The sequence below is a fragment of the Bos indicus x Bos taurus genome, chromosome 29 (genome assembly GCF_003369695.1).
Source record: "Bos indicus x Bos taurus breed Angus x Brahman F1 hybrid chromosome 29, Bos_hybrid_MaternalHap_v2.0, whole genome shotgun sequence".
Classification (NCBI taxonomy): Eukaryota; Metazoa; Chordata; class Mammalia; order Artiodactyla; family Bovidae; genus Bos; species Bos indicus x Bos taurus.
Window position 1 is genome coordinate 49305325 of NC_040104.1, and position 10165 is coordinate 49315489.

At 44.3% G+C, this 10165-nt stretch overlaps 1 protein-coding gene across 1 annotated transcript in view; it reads left to right on the top strand.

Moving 5' to 3' along the window:
* The window catches only part of FAT3 (FAT atypical cadherin 3), an 801278-nt gene extending 792528 nt beyond the window's left edge, over positions 1 to 8750 (top strand). Inside the window, 1 exon segment of the mRNA XM_027532628.1 lies at positions 3082 to 8750. Coding sequence (XP_027388429.1) covers positions 3082 to 3704 — 623 coding nt within the window. The 3' untranslated portion in view covers positions 3705 to 8750.
* Positions 8751 to 10165: the final 1415 nt, after the last annotated feature.

A 10165-nucleotide genomic window follows, 5' to 3' on the forward strand; every position in this document is an offset into this window, starting at 1 on the left:
TCATTCCTTCCAAAGAAATCCCAGGGCTGATCTCCTTCAGAATGGACTGGTTGGATCTCCTTGCAGTCCAAGGGACTCTCAAGAGTCTTCTCCAAAACCACAGTTCAAAAGCATCAATTCTTCGGTGCTCAGCTTTCTTCACAGTCCAACTCTCACATCCATACATGACCACTGGAAAAACCATAGCCTTGACTAGACGGACCTTTGTTGGCAAAGTAATGTCTCTGCTTTTCAACATGCTATCTAGGTTGGTCATAATTTTTCTTCCAAGCAGTAAGCGTCTTTTAATTTCATGGCTGCAGTCACCATCTGCAATGATTTTGGAGCCCCCAAAAAGATAAAGTCTGACACTGTTTCCCCATCTATTTTCCATGAAGTGATGGGACCAGATGCCATGATCTTCGTTTTCTGAATGTTGAGCTTTAAGCCAACTTTTCACTCTCCACTTTCACTTTCATCAAGAGGCTTTTTAGTTCCTCTTCACTTTCTGCCATAAGGGTGGTGTCTTGTGGATATCTGAGGTTATTGATATTTCTCCCAGCAATCTTGATTCCAGCTTGTGCTTCTTCCAGCCCAGCGTTTCTCATGATGTACTCTGCATATAAGTTAAATAAGCAGGCTGACAATATACAGCCTTGATGTGCTCCTTTTCCTATTTGGAACCAGTCTGTTGTTCCATGTCCAGTTCTAACTGTTGCTTCCTGACCTGCATAATAGTAGGATACAAATTCTATTCAAGTTCCCATGGACTATAAACTAGGAGACACTGGAATATATCCAGGGACATAAAACAAGGTACAAAAATTTGATGGTCTAAAGGTATTGAAATCATACAGAGTCTGTTCTCTTAATCACTGTGGAATTATGTTAGAAATCAATATCAAAAGATATTGATTGAAAACATAAGCCATATGTTTTCAAGAGTAATATGATGTTTACGAAAAGAGATCTTTGACTTAGCCTTCTACCCATTGGTTTAAGCCTGATCACCTCGCCAAAAAGTTCTGGTATCAGATGCTAAGGCGACCCAGGTGGGCACAGAAATCTCCTCCCCATTTTCTGACTATTTCAGAGGCCAAGCTCCCATCTACACTTGGCGGGTGGGAGCCGGGCCTCGGGTCGTCCCAGGTTGCCGTTGGTGCCATCTGAGGGTGAAACCATCAGTCCTGCAAAGGTCATCGTCCATGACTGGCATTTGGCTCGGAGTAGTGCGGCTGACCAGCAAGTAATTATCCCTGGGAATAGTGCAATCTTCCTCGGAGCCTTTGGGAGTTACTAATGAGAAATTAGCACGAGCTTATGAGCCTCTGCCTTCCTAGATTGATTTCCCTGGGCCACGAGGTGTGAATTTATGGCGTGGCAATTCCTGCCGACCATGCCTTTAGATTTGCTGCTGTTTCCCTTCCTCCGAGAACCCCAGGGGATAAGAGTGTCCGCTGTAGTCCAGTCGGTGGACTGTGGGAAGCTCTGGGCATTTGCGGGCAGTTCCTTTGTTGTTGTTGTGCTGTTGTTAAGAGTGTATATTCAGAAGACGTAACTAACCTGAGACTGTCCTTCTCCTCCCTCCTGTCGTCTTTCCTGGCCACAAGCATCCATAGTGACTGTCATTCAGCTTGTCAACAATGTAGTTGACACTATAGAGAATGAAGGTATTTACTGTTTTCTTCCGTAGCATTTCTTTGGGCAACTACCTTTTTAGGAAATACTGCTTCCTTGTTACTTCAAAAAAGGGATGATTTTATTTTATTTTTTTCAAGTATAATTGTACAGTATTATATATGTTTCAGATGTACAACATAGTGATTAATACTTTTTGAAAGTTATACTCCATTTATAGTTATTATAAAATATTGGCTATATTCCCTGGGCTGTATAATACATCCTTGTAGCTTCTTTATTTTATGAACTAAGGGTGATTTTAATCAGCTGGCAACAGTAAAAAGGTGGTTTCAAATGAGACACTGAATGTCTCTCTCTGAATTAGAGTGAATTTTACAGTTTTGAAAAAAAATCCAGTTCATAATTTTTTCAATATGTGAGATACTCTTTTTACAAAATCTCTTCCCAGAGAAGAATATCCACTTAGTTGAAGTCCAGATTAATACTAAGTTCATTCTTACGTTCAACATGATTGAGCACCTACCATGAGCTAGGGATATTTAAGAAATCATTCAAAGCTACAATATTATGGGGATTGATTTCAATCAAGTAACTTTCATTAGTGATTTAAAACTACTAGGGCCTGCTATAGATGGGTTTTTTTGTTTGTTTGTTTTGTAAATAACAACAGGGAGGAATAGGAGCATTGTTAAAAGTCATTTAAAATGTCCTGTTATACCCTCTTCACATGCCTTGGACTGTCAGTTTCACTTCTCCCTTTGTATTTAAACAGTGTCTGTCATGGATCAAGGACAGAACTTCAACCGAGGTGACACTGCCACGCCCCCAGCACCAGATGTTCCTTATGCATTAGAAATTTCTGAGTTTGCTCTTAACCTGTCCGTCTCCCTCCATCGTTTCTGAGTGTCTTTGACCTGATTTTTGCATGTTCCAGGTGTCTCGTGTGCCCTGACTTTTGCATGTTCCAGGTGTCTTGTGTGCTCAGCACTAGGGGTGAAAGCCCTGCTCACATCTCCCTCCCCAAGCCTCTCCCTTCCCCAGTCATTCATTCATTTGCACGGGTATCTCCCGCCCTCCTGCTGTCCACAGGAAGGCTGGTGCATCTTGCCTCTTAGAGCATGTTGCCAGCCTGGCTCTGCACTTAGCCTACAGCTAGAAAGAGGGCGTGGAGGGGAGAGCCTTCTAGAACTGTGTTTCCACAGCCTGCCCTTGCTCACCAAGGCTGAGAGGGAGACGCGGCAACAATCAGGTGTCCTCAGAGCTGCCGCTGCCTGTACCCCCAGGGCAAGAGCACGGCTGGGCCTGAGAAGGGCCCTATAAAAAGCATGGGGCTGTGCCTGGCTTCTTAGCTGTCTCCTGGGCATTGAAAGTTGCATGCCAGGTCCCCTGCCCACGGCTTTCTGCGCCCTGTGCCCAGCGCCGCCCTGGAGGAAACTAACTGCCCTGGCTTCCCTCTCACAGCCTACCACTGGGACACGTCCGACTGGATGCCTGGGGCCCGCCTGTCCGACATAGAAGAGGTGCCCACCTATGAGAGCCAGGAGGGCGCGGCACCACCGGGCAGTGCACGGGGGCTGGAGAGCGACTACTACCTGGGGGGATACGACGTGGACAGCGAGTACCCGCCGCCGCACGACGATGACTTCCTGGGGCAGGACCCGCTGCCGCCGCCACTGCCCGAGGACTTCGCGGACCAGTACGACGGGCTGCCGCCCGCGCGGCCCGGCTCGCTGGCCGGCACGCTGAGCCCGGGCTGCCGGAGGCGGCCGCAGTTCCACCCCAGCCAGTACCTCCCTCCCCACCCCTTCCCCCACGAGACGGACGTGGGGGGCCCGCCCGCCGCTGGCGAGTTCAGTACTTTTGCTGTGAGCGTGAACCCGGGCGCGGAGGCCGCGGCGGGCCCCGCAGACGGCGTGGCCCTCTCCTTGCACAACTCCCGGGGCCCCTCGTCCTCCGACGTGTCGGCCAGCTGCGGCTTCGACGACTCCGAAGTGGCCGTGAGTGACTATGAGAGCGTCGGGGAACTCAGCCTCGCCAGCCTCCACATTCCCTTTCTGGAGACCCAGCAGCAGACCCAGGTGTAGAGGCGGCATCGAGCCCGCGGGCTGGCACAACGCGCAGAGACCGGCTCGGCTCGCAGCTCCGCACAGCAAACAACGTGGTATTTTCAGCTGGAAACTCCTTCCCCGTACTGTCACGAGCAAGCTCGACTCCGCTTGGGTGAAAAGGAAAGGCTCAGAAATTGTTTCTGAGAGGTGAACCATCGTCCGGGCAGCACGTGCCTGCCTACATGACCCAGAGGTGCACCGAGGTTTTCAAGGGGGAATCAAGCTCAGCCGTGACGTTAGACGGCCCGTCTGTCTGCTTTGTGCAGTCTTGTGCCCTGGGAAGTGTTACAGCGTCGGTCTGGTCCTTGCAGTATTAATAACTGGCAGCAAGCCAAGAGGCTTTGTTGCATGTAATTTTGAGCCAATGGGGGAAAGTGAAAATAGTAGTTATGACTGTTGGGAAAGTTAGTCTCTTAGGCAAAAGAAAAGAGGAACGACCATTATTAAATAAGAAAATGGGCTGAAGCCTTTCAAATCAACTTTTTATTTTTTTTAAATAAGCTACCCAATTTTCAGCTATAAAGTTAGGTTTGGGTAACATGTTTAGTATGCTCAGTTATTTTTGTTTGTTTGTTTGTGTTAAGCATCCAAAATAATATAGTTATATTTTATGATCATTGAGAAAGATATCAATGAAGAGGAATACTTGAGATATCTGGGTCCCATTTTGTAAGTTGAGGGGAAAGTTAATATTGTGCAAACATTGGAAAGAATGTGATTATCAGTCTTTGTGTTTTCCAGTAAATATTCTTGACTGTAACTACAGTTTTAACATTGAGGCAGAAATTGGCCTTTGTTCTGAGAATCAGGAAATAAAGAGACAAAAAAAAGGAATATTTTAGTACATTGTTCCCTAGAATGAGAGATATTGAGAGATTTAAGCAGAATTCACAAATTCAAGGAAAAAAAGAAAATTTAATACTTCCAAAGTTTTCAGCTAGATAATCACAGTTCTTGATAATGCAGATAAAAGGTGTGTGTTTTAAATTGATAGCATCATCACTATAGATGCAATTTTGTTTTTTAAAAAAAGGAGAAGAAAGATTAGTTACTGTGTATAAATTATAATAGTGTGTGTGTCTGGGCCTATGTACAGATATGTGCTTGCACTCAGTAAGGCTGCTCTTGAGGAAAAGTGACAGGAAGGTTTTAGGATACAACCTGTGTTAAAAATCCTGCCAGCAAGGCCAACCTTCCGATTTCTCTGATCTTGATGATATTAGAGAAACACCAAATGCCATATTTTTTTCCGATTCAGTTAACTTTATTTTGGTATTGCCGTTTATATTAACTTGAAGCAAAACTGAGCTTTTTTAAGGAAGAAGACAAAACAGTATTTTGTTATAATTTTTCAGAACTAAACTCTTATTTGAAAAAAGTATAAAGTTTCATTACCCCCTGCCCTTTGGTTCTCCTCTCTTCCGACATGCGGGCTTTGACCTTGAGTTTCCAGAATTGCCAGGAGAATCATCTGACTGGGAATACAGTAACTCGAAGCTTAAAGGTGATGAGCTGAGTAACTTTTCTCTTTTGCATCAGTCGGCTCATGGGCACGTGCACAGAGGCCATGGTTAAATAAATGCGTATTTGCACTCTCTGCATATGAGCGAATCTCTGTGTCCACAGTTTCTGGTGACATACGGCGTTGGTGTGTCTCATCCACTCAGACGTATTTTTCAGTTGTTTCACTCATGTTCAGTCCACTTCTTTATAGAGTCAGTGTTTCCACAAGTTTGTGGTTAAAACAAACAAACAAAAATTCCGATTCATTCTCAAGCTTCCTGAGTAAACTGTACACTCATACACTTCACAGATTTTTCAGCTTTTCTCCTCTTCCTATCTCTTAGTCAGACCTACTCATGGAAACATTATCTGCACTGTGGTCTTGAAATAAATGAATTTCACTAAGGCTGCTTGGGAGAATGAAATCTTTGGTATGTTCCTTATGTAAGAAACCCATTTGCAAGAATCACAGAGAAAATGACAGACTAATGGTCTAGAATAGAATCGCTGCTACACTTTCTATGATGCAGTGGCATAAAAAACAATCAAAGTAAAACCAACAATTCATTTCTTGCCCCAGGAAATATTAGAAGGAGATTAATGCCGATGAGTCACTCCTGCTTGCACAGCATACCCTCCAGGCAGAGTGCCCTCGGAACCCAGTAATGAAGTAATAAATAGATCCTAATGCTGTTGTGAAGTCACCCAAGAAAATTGTGCCCACTCTTGGCTCTGAACTGTATAAAATACCTCTTTCTTCAGGATATCTTCCCCTGGTTTTCTGCAGAGTAGCTCTGCAGCTAAATGTATCCCAGACAAGTGTGTTATGTTTTGATCAATTACCTTTCAACACATGGTATCTTTTCACTTTCTGGATAATTAGCTTTTCCTGTAGATTCTGAAATGGTTTGCAGCCAGGCCAAGATGGAACTAGGTGGGGTGACCAATGATTCAAGAGCTGGAAGGGTCCTTAAGATCTGCTTATCCAATCCCCTTATTTTATCAAAGAGGAAGCATACCCAGAGAGGGGAAGGGACTCACCCAAGCTCACACAGAAAGTTAAGTAGCTGAACAAGAACTAGAACTCATCCATTTGACCAGTATTCTTTCTATTACTATTATTCACCACTAATCTGCATGGGGCATGGTATCTGCCTGCTTCTGCTGGAGCTTTGATTTCACCCCATTCCTGCTTTGGGATATACTAGAAGATAGAACTCATGGAGAGTATTTCTCTGGAAGCCTCATGATCTTAGGGTTTTTTTGCAGCCCCCATAGGAAAGGTGTATTGACAAAATTCATACATTTCTTTGGACATCTATCAAAACTGCTTTCACCAAATGAATGTTTTCTAAAATGAGGATGGAATGATAGTTATAAAATGGAACTCAAACTGATCAGTAAGTACAGTAAAGCTCTGCTTATATTACCTACCGGGTCCATTTGTTTTTCTTTTTTCTTTCCTCCCAGCCCTGGTATTTATGCCTACCCCATTCACCCTGATGAACCACATGGGAAAGATTTAAGCCAATTAGTGTCTTTCCCATACATGTTTTCCTCACCTGTATGTGCTACCTCTGGAAGCCATTTTCCATAGCCCATTGTAGGCACTTTACTTGTATTGCACACATTCTGATTAGGTTGAGAGTAGCTGGACTAGTGGTGCTTGTCATACAGTCAGCAGAAGCTCTGGGCTGTAAAAGATAAAGAAGGTAGGTGTTTAATTTATTTGCTTTCTTCTATGAGGATTTTGTTACTGAGTTTCATTCCATGCCAACTTTCCATGTACTCCTATCCTGCCAGTTCATGAAATGCCATTGTAGAAGACTTGGTGATATGAACAAGTCACGTCCATGCATTTAAGATTTATCCTATCAGACAATTGGGGTGAAAACCTAGAGAGGGGATTGATGCGTTCCTGGAACTTACCTGGAACCACTCTTGGGAATCATTAGCAGAGCCTGGGGAAAGGAAGCAAGGGAAACATTGTTGGCCAATTCCTGTTTACTTCCCACCCCCACCCACCCGCTGCCCCGCCGATGCCTGAGTCTACATGATCAGCATCAGGGAGACAAGAGGTAAGCAAACTAGATCATTGAGGACCCAGGGACACCTCCATGGGAGAATTTTGGGAGCTCTGCTGTTCCTTTGGCATGCACTGTCCAGATAATCGTCTGGTCTCTCCTCTCTGCTGCCCTCCCAGTGCACGGATATTGCTAAAGTGGTTAGGTTTTATGTTTTTTGTTTTTAGCTTCCAATCATGAGAAATGGAGATGTGAAGAGGCATTTCTTTAGCGTTATCATTTTGTGTGGTCTGTGACAAGGCGGGTTCTGTGTTTTTGCTGGGGTTTGTCCTGCAGCATTCAACTGCACATTAGTCTGGTGGAAATCCACAATGTCTTTAAGCTTCTGGTTGTATAATTCTAGGGTTTAAAGTTGCCATATGTGGATTTGGCATCAGTTAATATTTAGCCAGCTGGCTAAGAGATAGGAAAAGAATAAGATTTTCTTTCCTTATGTAATAATGAAAAGCAATAATTACAAGTATGTAATATTACACAAAGGCCATAATTAGTCTCTTCCAGTGTTTAGAATGCACTCGAGAATCGTAGAGTCGTTTGGAGTGTGTTTGGACCCATCAGTATGTACTGTAGTACCCTTCTGGCAAACAAATACCTGAATTGCTACTATTGAACAATTTTATGAGCCCATACTACTGCATTTTGGGAAATGACAAATGTGTTCAGATGTGTTCAGAAATGGAAGCAGTTCTTTTTAAGCACTGTATCAGAGAGATTGTCATGTAAATTTACCTGTTACAAACAGGCTGGTTTGTAAAAGATGTATGTTTCGGTGTTAAAATGTTTATAAAATTGTATATAATGGTTTCAATTTTCCAGGCTTTTGTAGATATACTGTATTTGATGCCTATCAGGATACTTTAATTTGGGGGGTTGAATATAATGTTAAGTCACCCACGCTGTTGGTCTGCAAACTATTGAGGTAACTACACACACACACACATAAAGCATTTTAGATTTGAAAATGGTGTTTTTGAGTCATTTCCAAATGTTCTCTAGCCTTTCTTTGGTTCCACTGTTTTCATTTAACTTTCTCTGTTTCCAAGAAAATGTTTTTATTGACATTTTAAAAATTGAGTGTGTTTTGCCCAGTTACTAAGTACCTGATTTGTATGCCATTTCAGATTCAGAATGAAGTACATCATTTCTTCACACTCACATACACTCACCTCAACTTGCACACACATCACACACCAAACCTTATGCAAAGGGAAAGCTAACACTTAAAGTGGATCCTGTCCCTTATGGAAATGAATTGTTTCTGCATATAATGCTGTTGGCAGTATTCAGTCTTGTGTTCTTTTTCTAAAAAAATGAAAGAAAAACAAAAAAGATAACAAAAAAAAAACCCACAGAAAAAACAAACAGTGTACAGGTTTGTAACTGCCAAAATTTGATGGTTAAACAAATTTTCAAGTAAAAGAAAAAATTGAAACTATCAGTCGTGTTGACTTTTTTAAGGGTCGCCTTTCATTTGTCTTCCGTTAATTGCTCACATGGCAATTATATTTGTAGGGATAGTAGTTTCCTCAGAAACTTCTTTCTGCCACAGAGACTTCCACGTGCTCTGGTGCACGCCTACATTGAAATTTGATGTAGCTTCTTACTGGGTGCCATCGCCTATAGGGTTTTTTTCCTGATGGGGATGAAAACAGTGCTGGATCATTGAGCCTCATCACTGCAGAAATCTTTTGTAAATGCATCCCCATGCATTCTAGGCAGCTTTACCAGCAAGCCTCTTCCTAAATAAATGCTGCTGCTGCTAAGTCACTTCAGTCGTGTCCGACTCTGCGCCACCCCATAGACGGCAGCCCACAAGGCTCCGCCGTCCCTGGGATTCTTCAGGCAAGAACACTGGAGTGGGTTGCCATTTCCTTCTCCAATGCATGAAAGTAAAAAGTGAAAGTGAAGTCACTCAGTCATGTCCTCATGGACTACAGCCTACCAGGCTCCTCCGTCCATGGGATTTTCCAGGCAAGAGTACTGGAGTGGGGTGCCATTGCCTTCTCCATCCTAAATAAATAAATAAACCCCAAAATTGGGGACACAATTAGCACCGAAGTTTCCTCCAAAAAGCAGAGCTCTAGACAATTTTGTATACAGACTTAAAGTCAAAATATATACAAGAGAAGTTGAGGAGTGCCAAATTGATCTTCTGAAGAAGTGACATTACAGGAAGTTAACTTGAGACCACAAGGGACTGACTACAAAAGGAGAAGCACAGTCCCCACCCTGCCTGGGCGCGGGAGGGCCAGGCCTGCTGTGAGAGCATCCTTGTCTGAGCAGCAGCGGCACGAAGGCGCCTCCTCGGGCACTGAGAGGCCTGGGGCTGGCCCTGCCCACTCCAGCAGCCCAGCTCCACAGGCCGCTCCCTCCCCGGGATGCTGGATTCTCACTTCCGTGCTCCCCTGGCTGGGCTTTCAGTCTCTCCTGACCAAGTGGGCTGCGATCCTCCGGTTGCCTGTCCATCTGTTGCAGGAAGGGGGACCCCTTCCAGGGCCCGAAAGTGGGTCTTGTCTAACACTAGGAAACGAGTTGTCCGAGGAGACACATGTGCTGACAAAGCAAGACTTTTACTGGGAAAGGGCACCCGGGCGAGAGCAGGAGTGTTGAGGGAATCCGGGAGGACTGCTCTGCCCTGTGGCTTGCAGTCTAGGGTATTGTTATTAGTTTCTGGGTTGTATTTAGCCAATCTTTCTGACTCAGAGTCCTTTCTGGTGGCGCAGGCATCACTCAGCCAAGGTGGATGCCAGCGAGGATTCTGGGAGGCGGTTGGACACATGGTGTCTCCTTCTGACCTTTCCTGAACTCTTCTGTTTGGTGGCGACTTATTAGTTCCGTGTTCCTTACCAG